General features: G+C 44.5%; 1 protein-coding gene across 1 annotated transcript in view; it reads right to left on the reverse strand.

Moving 5' to 3' along the window:
• LOC140199082 (cilia- and flagella-associated protein 47-like) overlaps window positions 1-15,806 on the reverse strand; it is a 697,686-nt gene that overhangs the window by 71,681 nt on the left and 610,199 nt on the right. Inside the window, exon 60 of the mRNA XM_072260570.1 lies at window positions 14,304-14,453. Coding sequence (XP_072116671.1) covers window positions 14,304-14,453 — 150 coding nt within the window. The remainder of the gene's footprint in view (window positions 1-14,303; window positions 14,454-15,806) is intronic.

A 15,806-nucleotide genomic window follows, 5' to 3' on the forward strand; every position in this document is an offset into this window, starting at 1 on the left:
CACACCAATGTAGGTTTAAAGGTGAAAACTGCAGAAAATGCAAGAACGTAGGACACATACAAATAGCATGTCAGGCAGATTAAAAATATATGAACTGCACAGGGAAGAGAAAAAAATAAAAAAAATCAAGTTGTAGTTGCAAAAGAGCACTAATCTATACGCTGTTGATGAAAAGTTTGATAATAATGAAAGTGACACAGAACTGTGTCACTTGTTAAGGATGAGGTTATGGAGTACTTCATGACACAGGACAAGGTAGGACAGAGTTAGCATCCTTTAGGGATTTCCCTAAGGGAAAATCATGCCTGATGAACTTATTGGACTTCTTTGAGGAGATTACAAGTAGGATAGATAAAGGGGATGCAGTGGATATTGTATATTTGGACTTTCAGAAGGCTTCTGAGAAAGTGCCATACATGAGGTTACTTACCAAATTAAGAGCCCATGATATTACAGGAAAATTACTGGCATGGTTAGAGCATTGGCTGATTGGTAGGAAGCAGTGACTGGGAGTAAAAGGATCATTTTCTGGTTGACTGCCAGTGACTAGCAGTGTTCTGCAGGGGTTGGTGTTAGGACTGCTTCTTTTTATGCCATATATCAATGATTCAGATGATGGAATAGATGGCTTTGTTGCCAAGTTTTCAGATGATACGAAGATTGGTGAAGGGGCAAGTAGTATTGAGGAAACAGGTAGGCTGCAGGAGGACTGAGACAAATTAGGAGAATGGGCAAGAAGGTGGCAAATGAAATACAATGTTGGAAAATGCATGGTCATGCATTTTGGTAGTAGAAATATATGTGCGGACTATTTTCTAAATGGTGAGAAAACCCAAAAATCTGAGATGCAAAGGGACTTGGCAGTCTTGTGCAGAATACCCTAAAGGTTAACTTGCAGTCAAAGTTGATGGTGAAGAAGGAAAATACAATGTTGGCATTCATTTCTAAAGGTCTAGAATACAAGAGCAGGGATGTGATGCTGAGCCTTTATAAGGCACTGTGAGGCCTCACCTTGAGTACTGTGAACAGTTTTAGGCTCCTCATCTAAGAAAAGATGTGCTGGCATTGGAGAATGTTCAGAGGAGGTTCACAAGGATGAATCCAGAAATAAAAGGTTTATCAGACAAGGAACATTTGATGGCTCTCAGTCTGTACTTGCAGGAATTTAGAAGAAGAGGGGCTCTCATTGAAACCTTTTGAATATTGAAAGGCCTAGAGAGAGTAGATGTGGAAAGAATGTTGGGGAGTCTAGGACAGGAGGCACAGCCTCAGGACAGAGGAGCATCCATTTAAAACAGAGATGCGGAGACATTTCTTTAACCAGAGGGTGGTGAATTTGTGGAATCTGTTATCACAGGCGGCTGTGGAGGCCAGATCGTTGGGTGTATTTAAGGTAGAGCTTGTTAGGTTTTCGATTGGACATAGCATCAAAGATTACGGGGAGAAGGCAGGGGACTGGGGCTGAGGAAGGGAAAAAAGGATCAGCCATGAATGAATGGCAGAGCAGACTCGGTGGGTCATATGGCATATTCTGCTCCTATGTTTTATGGTCTTATGGTCTAACTGAGTAGCCTTGAGACTTACAATGTGAAAACTAATAAGTGACTAGATGTGAACAGCAAATTAATTAAAATGGAATTGGACACTGCCTCATCTGTTTCAGTCATTCCACAAATTGAGTTTGAATGTCATTTCAAAGATAGTGAACTGAAGTCTGCAGATATCTAACTAAGAATTTACACTGGAGAAAAAATAACTCCTGTAAGAATGACATTTTTAACAGTGGTATACAACAACCAACCAGCCACACTGAGCTTGTATGTGCTATAAAACAAGAGGGCCGCATTGTGGGGTCATGACTGGCTGAGGTAACTACAACTTGATTGAAGATCCATCAACTATTTGAATGCCCCATCTCCTGTACTAGGGTCAACTGAAAGAGAAATAAGATGTACTGGATGATGCCACAGCAGTGTTCCAGGATGGCATTGGAAAAGTCAAACATATCAAGGGTAAAATAGTGTTAAATGAAAATGCCACAGCCAGGTTTACAAAGCCCGTCCGGTTCTTATGCCATCTGTGACAAAGTAGCCAGTGAGTTAAATTGCGTGGAGGCCAAGGGAATTTTTTCCAAGTTTTAGTGAAGCCCATGGGCAACACCAATGTGGTGCCAGTAGCCAAGAAGGATAGGTCTGTCAGGATTTGTGGCGATTTTAAAGTCACCATCAACCCGGTACAGAAAGTAGATCAATACCCTCTGTCCAGGATAGAGGATATCTTTGCAAACCTTTCTGTAGGGAAACATTTCAGTAAAGTGGACTCAGCTGAGGCCTACCTACAGATAGAGATGGAAGAAGAGTCCAAAGTGTTTCTCATTATAAACACTGAGGAAGGGCTTTATTGCTATAGTAGACTTATTTTTGGAGTAGCATCTATCTGTACCTGTGCTCTGGCAGAAAGCTACGCAGCAGGTGCAGCAAGGCTGCCCAGGCACTCAGTGTTACCTGGATTACACCACGACAAGGAACATCTCCAAAATGTCAAAACAGTGTTTAAAAGATTCAAAGATTGTGGGCTCAAAGCATGACACAAGTGTGAACTCTTTAAACCAAGAATCACTTACAGTTGATTCTTGATGCACAAAGTTTACCCAAGTTACCTGAGGAAATTAAAGCTTGATGCACAAAGTTTACCCAAGTTACCTGAGGAAATTAAAGCTGTGATGGATGCCCCAAGACCAAAGGACACGTCACAATTGTGGTCCTTTTTAGGATTTGTCAATTACTATAACAGGTTCCTTCCAAACTTGGCTACTGTGCTCCTCCCCTTGAACTCACTGCCACAGATCAGAAAGAAATAGAAATGGACAAGACAGTGTGAGGTTGCTTTCCAAAAATATGAAGGAAATGGTGACGTCAGACACTGTACTCACACATTATGATCAATATCATCCAGAGACACTTGCCTTGACAGCTAATGGTATCGGTGCAGTTAAGTTACATTTTATGCATGATAGAAGTGAATGTCCCATAGCCTTTGAAACATGCTCCTTTACCGCTGCAAATAAAAATTACGCAGAGATTGACAGGGTGTCCTTTTGTCTGGTTTGAGGTATAAAACATTTCAACCAGTACCTGTATGGGTCTAATTCTATTCCTATATCTTATGGTCTTCTGATTATGGTTTAAAACAAAGAAATAACTACTTTATTAATCACATTTTTTTCAGGCAAACAATCACTACAAACAATAGCCTGTAACTTCCTTTTTGGAGATGAACTGTCTGTACAACGGCATTCTTTGTGATGTGAGCTTAAGTATTGAAGGTGCAGGATGCTTGTAGCATGGTGTGTATGGGCTGAATCGATACAGCAAGGTTCAGGTCCGAGAGTGGAGAATGAACTATTGTTCTTCCATTGCTGGAGTGGACTTGGAGGCAACTCTATGCGGCAGAAATGAGGCAAGGTGAGCAGAGGTGAGGCAAAAGCAAGGCAGAATTCAGGCGGAGCCCATACCCAAGAGCAAGGGAAGACCCGAGGCTTGATTGATTTGAGTGCCGGACTAGTTTGAAAAGTTCAGGGTGTTGGGGCTAAAGGCATGGGATGGGCTGGTTCAGCTCGCTGCTCCATGAGGTATACTCATCTCTATGCTGAACTGAGGCTGTGGCCTGAAACTAATGGGCTCCTGAATCAGCTGTAGTGATGCCTGGCTTCATGCCTGTGGACTCACTTCCACAAACTTCAGTTCTGAATGATATTTGCCTACTTTTATTGTTTGCATGATTTGTTTTTTTCTCTCTGCACATTTAGTGTTTGATGGGCTTCTTTTTTTAAATGGGTTCTATTGGATTTCTTTGTTTTGTGGCTGCCTGTGAGGAGGTGAACCTCAAGGTTGTATAAAGTATACATACTTCGATAATAGATGTACTTTGAACTACTCCTTTTCATTTGTTCAAATACTAATTTCCCATTTCTGTGAAGGCTTGCTTGTGTTCAAGTTTTTCAGCCAACAACAAAATTTACAAAGATGGTAAGGGTCTGGCAGATCTGAGTTACATGGAAAGATTGAATAGGTTAGGAATTTATTCCTTGGAACGTAGAAGATTCAGAGGAGATTTCATAGACGTATACAAAATTATGAGGGCTATAGATCGGGTAAATGCAAGCAGGTTTTTTCCAGTGAGTCTGGGTGGGACTACAACTAGAAGTCATGGGTTAAGGGTGAAAAGTGAAAAGTTTAAAGGGGACATGAGGAGAAACTCCTTCACTCAGAGGGTTGTGAGGGTGTGGAATGAGCTGCCAGCGCAAGTGCGAGCTCGATTTCAACGTTAGAGAGAAGTTTGTATAGGTACATGGATGGTAAAGATATGGAAGGCTATGGTCCTGGTGCAGGTTAATGGGATAGGCAGTTTAAATGGTTTGGCATGGACTATATGGACTGAAGAGCCTGTTTCTGTGCTGTAGTTTTCTATAATTCTATGACTCTGTGTCATTAAAGTTAATTAAACAAACTAAACTCTGCTCAGTGAAGAAAACCTAACTACATTTGCTAAGATGGGTCCATCTGCTTTGTGCTGGTAAACATTGAGGAAATATTCCGTGGAAAATAGACAACTGGAATAACCATTAAAGCAGCCACACCATGTATACTTCCAGGTTTACCCATATCATTTCGGAACATAACAAATTCTTCTGCTATGGTAATGGATGGTGATATTGGTTACAAGTTCCTCAGAATGAAAGCTGATCCATATGCATTACCATTTATTGTATATCTTGCATAGCTTCTGAAATATATACACACTAAAATGAATATTATTTTAAGTCTCGGTAATAAAGAGAGCTATGTACTGTAGTGATTCTTTCCCTTGGTAGTTGACTGCACCAGGTCAATTAAACCAATCTTTCTTTTCAGCTAAACATAAGAGATGCTGCAGATGCTCAAAATCTAGGGCAACATGCAAAAAAAAAAATCCGGGAGGAATTCAGCAGGTCAGACAGCATCAATGGAAACAAATAAACAATTGATGTTTTGGGCTGAGACCCTTTAGAAGGACTCGAAAAGAAGGGGGAGGAAGCCAGAATCAGAAGGTGGGGGTGTGGAGAGGGGGAGGAAGACAAGCTTGAAGATGGTAGGTAAAGGGTGGGCAAGGTAGGGGGTTGAAGTAAAAAGCTGGAATGTGATAAGTGGACGGGGGGCAGGAGAAGAAAGAATCTTATAGGAGAGGAGAGTGGATCATGGAATAAAGGGAAGGAGGAGGGGCACTGGGGGAGGTGATAGGCAGATAATTGTTTTCTTGTGTGTTTCAGTCATTCTGTTGTGCACAAAATGTTTATATGTAAAATCTGAAGGGATAATGTATCAAGTTTTAGTATTTAATTTAGGCTCTTCATGTAAATATTATACAAGTCTTAAACAAATAGATAATCTGGATTGTTCACTTGTTTAACACTAGTATAATACTTGCAAGTGGTTAATCTGATACGTGTTTGTATGGTCAATCTCTTGAAAACTAACATCAAGTAACATTGATGTAGGAACCTCACAACAGGCAAACAAACTGTCACGGTCCCGACCGTTAATTCCCCATTTTCTCCTAATTTCCTTTGATGACGACACACCTGGTTCTCATCAAGACCTGCAATATAATAACCCCGGCTTTGCATCCACTCGTTGCCAAATCATTGTTTTAGCCAGTGTGGTAATGAAGGTTCCCGGCAGTTTAGGATTGTGTATTCTAAGTTTTACTTCAGTACCGAGGGTTAACTGTGTAACTCTCTCTCCATGTCAAGAAAAGTATTGTCTACCGCTTGCCTTTCTATGCTCCGTGTCAAGATAAGTTTTGCCTGCTGCCTGTCTCCCGTTTGCCATTCAGTGCCAGCAATGCCCTGTGTCAAGATAAGTTCTGCCTGCCTCCTGCTTTCCTGTTCACCCTCCTGTTTGCCATTCAGCTCCAGCCACTCTCTCACCCTCGTCTGCATCCTAACTCAATCTCTGTGCCAGTGTCCTGTGTTTGGGTTTGCCCCATTCTTTGCAACAGAACGATCTGGCCACAATATACTCAGTGGACACAAATACCCTTCAACAAGCCCTCGCCAGCCAGGGTTCCCTACTGGGACAGCACAACCAACTCCTTCAGGAGATCATGGAGAACTTCCATTCCCTGTCTGCTCACGTCACACAGATCAGTAACCAGGTGGTCCGTGTCTCCAATCATATCACTGGACCCCCTCCTGGAACCCTGTCTAACCAGCCCAGACAGCCTGTAGCGGCAACACCACCCCCCCCATATGTCAGCAACACCCCCGCCAAGAGAGTGTCACGTACCTGAGCTGGAGCACTACGCTGGAGATTTGGGGAAGTGCCGGGCCTTCCTCCTTCAGTGCTCCCTGGTGTTTGAACAGCAGTTGTCAACTTACTCCATGGATAAGTCAAGGATTGCTTATATCATGGGGTTGTTGTGGGGAAGTGCATTAGCGTGGGCCACAGCAGTTTGGGATAACCAACCGGATATCTGCTCTTCTTTCGCCACTCTTATCGCGGAAATGAGAAAGATAGTTGACCACCCCGTCCGTGGTAAAGACACCGCCAAGCGTCTACTCACTTTCCGCTAGGGCTCACGCAGTGTTGCCGAATATTCCGCGGAGTTCCAGACGTTAGCGGCCAACTTGGGGTGGAACGATGGGTCACTCCAGGGGGTTGGAGTGCAATCAGTGACATGGTGAAAGATGAGTTGGCAGCAAGAGACGACACCGACAGCCTGGATTCCCTGATCTCCCTAGCCACCAGGCTGGACAATCGTCTCCAAGAACGCCATAGCGAAAGAATTGGTCGTCCACCACCTTTGGCCACTTCTTGGCACTTATTACCAGCTCCTGCCAGAATAAGCCTCTCTCCTCCTCCTGCTCCTAGAGTAGCTCCCAGCCCTGCCATTTCCACTGCCCCAGGAGAGGAACCCATGCAGCCGGGATGAAACAGCCTTTCTCCCACTGAATGACTTCAGAGATTGAGAGTGGGTGAGTGTCTCTTTTGCAGCCAGTTCAGCCATTTCATAGAAACATAGAAACATAGAAAATAGGTGCAGGAGTAGGCCATTCGCCCTTCGAGCCTGCACCACCATTTATTATGATCATGGCTGATCATCCAACTCAGAACACCGCCCCAGCCTTCCCTCCATACCCCCTGACCCTCGTAGCCACAAGGGCCATATCTAACTCCCTCTTAAATATAGCCAATGAACTGGCCTCAACTGTTTCCTGTGGCAGAGAATTCTACAGATTCACCACTCTCTGTGTGAAGATGTTTTTCCTAATCTCGGTCCTAAAAGGCTTCCCCTCTATCCTCAAACTGTGACCCCTCGTTCTGGACTTCCCCAACATCGGGAACAATCTTCCTGCATCTAGCCTGTCCAATCCCTTTAGGATCTTATACGTTTCAATCAGATCCCCCCTCAATCTTCTAAATTCCAACGAGTACAAGCCCAGTTCATCCATTCTTTCTTCATATGAAAGTCCTGCCATCCCAGGAATCAATCTGGTGAACCTTCTCTGTACTCTCTCTATGGCAAGGATGTCTTTCCTCAGATTAGGGGACCAAAACTGCACACAATACTCCAGGTGCGGTCTCACCAAGGCCTTGTACAACTGCAGTAGTACCTCCCTGCTCCTGTACTCAAATCCTCTCGCTATAAGTGCCAGCATACCACTCGCCTTTTTCACCACCTGCTGTACCTGCATGCCCACTTTCAATGACTGGTGTATAATAACACCCAGGTCACGTTGCACCTCCCCTTTTCCTAATCGGCCACCATTCAGATAATAATCTGTTTTCCTATTTTTGCCACCAAAGTGGATAACTTCACATTTATCCACATTAAATTGCATCTGCCATGAATTTGCCCACTCACCCAACCTATCCAAGTCACCCTGCATCCTCTTAGCATCCTCCTCACAGCTAACACTGCCACCCAGCTTCGTGTCATCCGCAAACTTGGAGATGCTGCATTTAATTCCCTCATCCAAGTCATTAATATATATTGTAAACAATTGGGGTCCCAGCACTGAGCCTTGCGGTACCCCACTAGTCACCGCCTGCCATTCTGAAAAGGTCCCGTTTATTCCCACTCTTTGCTTCCTGTCTGCTAACCAACTCTCCACCCACACCAATACCTTACCCCCAATAACGTGTGCTTTAAGTTTGCACACTAATCTCCTGTGTGGGACCTTGTCAAAAGCCTTCTGAAAATCCAAATATACCACATCCACCGGTTCTCCCCTATCCACTCTACTAGTTACATCCTCAAAAAATTCTATGAGATTCGTCAGACATGATTTTCCTTTCACAAATCCATGCTGACTTTGTCCGATCATTTCACCGCTTTCCAAGTGTACTGTTATCACATCCTTGATAACTGACTCCAGCAGTTTCCCCACCACCGATGTTAGGCTAACCGGTCTATAATTCCCCGGTTTCTCTCTCCCTCCTTTTTTAAAAAGTGGAGTTACATTAGCCACCCTCCAATCCTCAGGAACTAGTCCAGAATCTAACGAGTTTTGAAAAATTATCACTAATGCATCCACTATTTCTTGGGCTACTTCTTTAAGCACCCTGGGATGCAGACCATCTGGCCCTGGGGATTTATCTGCCTTCAATCCCTTCAATTTACCTAACACTACTTCCCTACTAACATGTATTTCGCTCAGTTCCTCCATCTCACTGGACCTTCTGTCCCCTACTATTTCTTTCACCTATTTCCTTGCCACCTGTCCCCTTCGGCCAAAAGGGAAGGCTCACCAGTAGCAAGAGAGACCCTGGTGAGTCAGACAACATCTCTTCCATCCCCCGACCCCAGATGCAGCTTCAAGCCACTCTGTGTTACAACCAACAGTCCTTGAAACTGTTAGCACCAGTGGACTCCGGCACAGAGGGAAATTTTTTGGATGAAAACCCAGCCTTCCAAGCCGGAATTCCTCGTGAGCCATTGTGTACCCCCCTGGAAGCCCCGGCACTGGACGGTAAACTTCTGGCCCGGGTCACACACTGCACAGAACCCTTGCTTCTCCTCCTCTCCAGAAACCATTGGGAACAGGTACGATTCAATTTAATTTTCTCTCCTCAAACCCCTATAGTTCTTGGCCACTCCTGGTTAAGCCGTCATAACCCCCACATCACCTGGCCCACCGGGAAGATAGTCAGCTGGAGTTCGTTCTGCCATTCCACTTGTCTGCAATCAGCCCTTTCCCCAGTGGATGTCACCAGGACCTCGTCTGCCCCTGGGCCCCGACTTGTTCAAGGTTCCCGTAGAGTATCACAATCTGGGAGAAGTGTTTAGCAAGCAACGTGCTCTTTCCCTGCCCCCATATCGCCCTTACGATTGTGCAATTGACCTTCTCCCCAGAGCCTCACTACCCACCAGTCAGCTGTACAACCTGTCCCGACCAGAGAGGCAAGCTATGTAGACTTAAGTAAATGACTCCCTCGTGGCTGGCATTATCCAAATCTCATCTTCCCCTGTAGGTGCAGGTTTCTTCTTCCTGGCGAAGAAAGACTGCTCACTGCATCCCTGCATTGACTACCGTAACCTTAACAACATCACCATAAAGAATAAGTATCCCCTGCCCCTTATCAACTCAGCATTCGAGCCCCTTCATGGAGCCACAATTTTCTCTAAGTTGGACTTGCGGAATGCCTATCACCTGGTCAGGATAAGGGAGGGAGAAGAATGGAAAACAGCTTTTAACACCCCCCTTGGTCATTTCGAATATCTGGTCATACCACTTAGTCTCACCAATGCCCCTGCCGTCTTCCAAGCTCTGGTAAATGACGTCCTTAGGGACTTTATTAACTGTTTTGTTTTTGTTTATTTGGACGACATCCTAATCTTCTCCCGTAGTCTTCAGGAGCACACCCATCACGTCTGTCAGGTCCTTCCGAGGCTTTTGGAGAACAAGCTATTCATTAAGGCAGAGAAGTGCGAGTTCCATGCCTGTTCCATCAGTTTCCTGGGGTACATCATTGAGAGCGGGCAGGTGAGGGCGGATCCCGAAAAGATCCGGGTGCTGGCGGAGTGGCCAAAACCCACGATGCTCAAACAACTCCAGTGATTTCTGGGGTTCGCAAACTTCTACTGTCACTTCATCGGGGACTACAGCCAGGTGGCAGCGCCCCTTACTCAGCTCACCTCTCCTGTGACCCCCTTCCACTGGACCTCCGAAGTGGACTCAGCCTTCTTGGAGCTGAAGAAGTGTTTCACCTCTGCTCCCATCCTGGTCTGACCTGACCCCTCTCACCAATTCATTGTGGAAGTCGAAGCCTCCAACTCTGGGGTGGGAGCGGTCCTCTCCCAATGCTCCATCCCAGATTAAAAGCTCCATCCCTGCTCCTTCTTCTCTCACCACTTATCCCCCGCCGAACGGAAATAAGATGTTGGGAACCGGGAGTTGCTGGCCGTCAAACTCACCTTGGAGGAGTGGAGGCACTGGCTGGAGGGAGAAGAACATCCATTCATTATCTAGATGGACCATAAGAACCTGGCATACATCCAAACAGCTAAACGCCTTAACTCCCGCCAAGCCTGTTGGGCATTTTCTTTGGCCGTTTCAAATTCACCCTTACCTATCGTCCTGGTTCCAAGAATGGGAAACCAGGTGCTCTCTCTCGTCAATACGTCTCCAAGGAGGACCCTTCCAACCCTGATATCATTCTTCCACCATCCTGTGTTGAGGCTGCCCTCACCTGGGAGATCGAATCCATAGTCAAAGAGGCCCAACGGACTCAACCTGACCCAGGCAAAAGACACCCCTCCAATCGCCTCTTCATGCCTGACTCTGTTCGGTCTCAGGTTCTCCAGTGGGGGCATACTTCTCGTTTCACCTGCCGTCCCGGAATCGATCGAACTCTGTCCCTTCTGAAGCGACATTTCTGATGGCCCACCATGGGTGCTGACACTCGCTCTTTCGTCTCAGCCTGTACTGTGTGTGCCCACGGAAAAGCCTCCCATCAGCCACCTGCTAGGCTGCTTCATCCCCGACCTGTTCCTGGCCGCCCTTGGTCCCACATTGCTCTGGATTTCATCACTGGACTACCCCCTTCACATGGTAACACTGCTGTACTCACCGTGGTGGACCGTTTCTCCAAAGCTGTGCACTTCATAGCCCTTCCCAAACTCCCTACAGCCCGTGAAACAGCCGACCTCTTTGTCCAACACGTCTTCCGCCTTCATGGAATTCCCTCTGACATTGTTTCTGACCAGGGCCCCCAATTCATCTCTCAAGTCTGGAAATCCTTCTGTCATGTCCTCGGAGCTTCAGTAAGTCTGTCTTCTGGTTTCCATCCACAGACTAACGGTCAGATGGAGCGAGCAAATCAGGATTTGGAAGCAGCACTGCGCTGCATTTCCGCCAGTAACCCGTCATCCTGGAGCACCCATCTCACTTGGGTTGAGTACGCCCACAACTCCTTGGTCAGCACCACCACCGGAATGTCTCCTTTCGAATGCTCCCTCGGTTAACAACCCCCTCTGTTTCCTGCCCATGAAGATGACATCGCTGTGCCTTCAGTTCAGGCCCATCTCTGCCAGTGCCGCAAGGTCTGGAAGGAAGCACGTTTGGCTCTGCTCCGCTCCACTGACAGCAACCGGAGGATAGCCGATCGCCACCGAATTCCAGCACCCAACTATTGGCCTGTTCAGAAGGTTTGGCTCTCTTCAAGAGACATCCCCCTCACGAATGAATCCAAGAAACTCGCCCGTCATTACATCGGACCATTCAAAATCGAGAGCCTCATCAACCCCTCAGTGGTCAAACCCAAACTGCCCAGATCTATGCACATTCATCCACGTTCCATGTCTCCTAACTGAAACCCATGTCTGTCAGCCCTTTGTGCCCTCCTGCTGAACCTCCTCCACCCGCCCGGATCATTGACGACTATCCAGTTTACACCGTCCGGCGAATGCTGGATGTGCGCCACTGAGGCAGTGATCTCCAGTACCTGGTCGATTGCGAGGGATACGGTCCTGAGAAGTGCACCTGGATTCCCCGCCCCTTCATCTTGGACTCTTCCCTCATCCGAGATTTCCATCACGACAATCCGGACAAGCCTGGTGGTTTGCCTGGAGGCTCCCATTTGGAGAGGCGCTATTGTCACGGTCCTGACCGTTAATTCCCCATTTTCTCCTAATTCCCTTTGATGACAACACACCTGGTTCTCATCAAGACCTGCAGCATAAAAACCCCGGCTTTGCATCCACTCGTTGCGAGATTGTTGTTTTAGCCAGTGTGGTAATTAACGTTCCCGGCCGCTTAGGATTGCGTATTCTAAATTTACTTCAGTACTGAGGACTACCTGTATAACTTTCTCTCCGAGTCAAGATAAGGATTCTAAATTTTACTTTAGCACCGAGGATTACCTGTGCAATTCTGTCTCACTGTGTCAAGATAAGTATTCTAAGTTCTACTTCAGTACCTAGGTTTACCTGTGTAACTCCGTCTCTCCATGTCAAGAAAGGTATTGTCTACCGCTTGACTTTCTATGCTCTGTGTCAAGATAAGTTTTGCCTGCCGCCTGTCTCCTGTTTGCCGTTCAGCGCCAGCAACACCCGGTGTTCTGCTTGCCTCCTGCTTTCCTGTTCACCCTCCTGTTTGCCATTCAGCCCCAGCCGCTCTCTCACCCTCGTCTGCATCCTAACTCAATCTCCGTGCTGGTGTCCTACATTTGGGTTCACCCCATTCCTTGCAACACAAATGTTTTAATGGAAGATTATAATCTGATATAACTGGCATTTAGCCTGTTATACAGTCTTCCTTGTATTTCTCCTGCCATAACAGTAAATGTTTGGAAAGAGCCACAAATCTTCAGAATTATTATAATACTGTGCTCATTTTACCACCTTCAAATGTTTCCTTTTTTTCTATTCATTTTTGTTGCACCCTAACCTCATGCTAAAGTTATTAACATTTCTATAATAACACTTTCTGAGTGTTGTTTGCCTATGTAATGTTTTGGCCAAATAATCTATCTGCTGATCTTGGCTTCTTTTTGAGAAATACTTGTTTTTAAATTATCAGGAAAGCATCTCCCAAGTGAAATTTAAGATCTTATACTCAACCACAACATTATTTGAGACAGATGTTCCAATGTCCTGAAATTGCTCATTGCCTGCCTGAACGTGTTGGTCATCAAGAGAGTTACGTGGGTCACAGTGAGGGCAATAGGAGAATCTTATAAAATACAAAGGCTCACCTTTATTGATGCAGGAGATACTTATCAACCATGATACTTAATAGGACAAAGTCCACAAGCCTATTATTTATTTGCCTGCTGAAAAACAATTGATATGAATGTACTAGGTCTTTAATTGACACCTTAATGCTCAGTAGGTATCATAGATGTTACCATGTATTTATTGAAATAATGTAACAGGCAGTGAGAATTAAAGCCCCATAAATATTGCTGTGAATTTTATGAACTTGATTGCGTTTCAGCCCAAGTTGTTATAAGAATAACTATTACTGGTGTATTTGCAAATCATTGTAAAAGAAAAAATATACCCTGGTGGAAACATAGAAAAACATAGAGACATAGAAAATAGCTGCAGGAGTAGGCCATCCGGCCCTTCGAGCCTGCACCGCCATTCAGTATGATCATGGCTGATCATCCAACTCAGAACCCTATACCTGCCTTCTCTCCATACCTCCGATCCCTGTAGCCACAAGGGTCATATCTAACTCCCTCTTAAATACAGCCAATGAACTGGCCTCAACTGTTTCCTGTGGCAGAGAATTCCACAGATTCACCACTCTCTGTGTGAAGTTTTTCTTCATCTTGGTCCTAAAAGGCTTCCCATTTATCCTTAATATGTGACCCCTCGCCCTGGACTTCCCCAACATCGGGAACAATCTTCCTGCATCTAGCCTGTCTAATCCCTTTAGAATTTTATACGTTTCAATAACATCCCCCTTCAATCTTCTTAATTCCAGCGACTATAAGCCTAGTCGATCCAGTCTTTCATCATACGAAAGTCCTGCCATCCCAGGAATCAAGCTGGTGAACCTTCTTTGTACTCCCTCTATGGCAAGAATGTCTTTCCTCAGATTAGGGGACCAAAATTACAAGATACTATGAGCAATTAGAATTACAAAGAATTTTGTCATGTCTTTTGATACCTATACAGCCAGTAAAGCTTTAAAGTTTGTTATATGAAAAAAAAATAAACATTTCATGAGATGCCATGCAATATTTGGCTGTTTCTTATAATGAGGGGAAGATAACAGACAGAAAACTACTACATTGAACTCTGCAACTTACCATTGTTTTCCTGAATCTCCTCATGATCACAAGTATGAACAGTAGCTGCAGTCTCCATTGCTACTGTTTGTGAAGAACCAGGAACTGCACCAGTCAGGACAATTTCTATTGTTTTTTCTATTCTTTGTCTAGCTTGGCACTGGATCACAGCTAGGGAAAACAAGAATATTTATATTTTCAGATTTTAGGGGCTTGCTCAGTACATTTCAAAAATCTTTGCAGCTCCTGAATATGAGTATTTTATGGCATTGCTTAGATGTATATAAGATAATCACAATAACCCAAATTCATATAAAATTTTCAATATAATAAAATGTTCCAAAGCACTTCACATAAATGCAATCAAACAAAATTCATCACTAAACAACATAACAAATTATTAGATTAAGCTGATGAATGATTGAACAAAAACCTTGAGCATTTGAGAAGTGCAAAAAGACATAAAGAGACTAAGAAATATAGAGGAAATCCTGGAACTTAAAGCCTGACTTGTTGACCAGTGGTAGAGTGATGAAAGTCTGGGATGGGGTAAATTCTAAATGTGTGAACAGCAGAGATCTTAGATTGTGGTGTTGGAGAAGTGAAAGACCTTCACCAACCAAGATGTGCTCTCTTTACATTACTACCATCAACGAGGAGGTACAGGTGCTTCAAGACACACATTCAATGTTTTAGTAACAGCTTCTTCCACTCTGCTATCAGATTTCTAAATGGTCCATGAACTTATAAACATGACCTCACTACTTTCCACTTCTTTGGCACTATTCATTTATTTTTATATACGTATTCTTATTGTAGCATAGTGATTTTTTAATGTATTCCACAGTACTGCTGCCACAACACAACAAATTTCATGACATACACTCAGTGGCCACTTTATTAAGTACACCTGTTTGTTAGTACAAATATCTAATAAACCAATCTTGTGGCAGCAGCTCAATGCATAAAAGCATGCAGATATAGTCAAGGGGTTCAGTTGTTGTTCTGACTGAAGAAAAGAATGGGGAAGAAATTTGAGCTAAGTGACTTTGACTTTGGAATGATTGTTGGCACCAGATGGGGTGGTTTGTGTATTTCAAAAACTATTGATCTTCTGCGATTTTCACACACAATGGTCTCTAGAGTTTACAGAAGATGGTGTGAAGAATGAAATGCAGCCAGTAAGTGGCAGTTCTGTAGATGAAAATGCTTTGTTAACGAGAACAGTCAGAGGAGAATGGGCGAACAGGTACAAACTGACAGAAAGGCAACAGTAACTCAAATAACCACACTTTATAACAGTGGTGTGCAGAAGAACATCTCTGAATGTGCCACATGTCGAACCTGTAAGTGCGTGGACTACAGCAGCAGAAGACCACACTGGGTTCCACTCCTGTCCGCTATAAAGTAACCCTGAGTGTATGTCAGTGATAATAACCATAATCCTGATTCTAAATGAAACCATGAAAGTGATTTGAAAACAAAAGGGAGAACTTTACAAATAAAATGTTGCTGGAGACATTG

This window comes from Mobula birostris, chromosome 6 (genome assembly GCF_030028105.1).
Source record: "Mobula birostris isolate sMobBir1 chromosome 6, sMobBir1.hap1, whole genome shotgun sequence".
NCBI classification, from domain to species: domain Eukaryota; kingdom Metazoa; phylum Chordata; class Chondrichthyes; order Myliobatiformes; family Myliobatidae; genus Mobula; species Mobula birostris.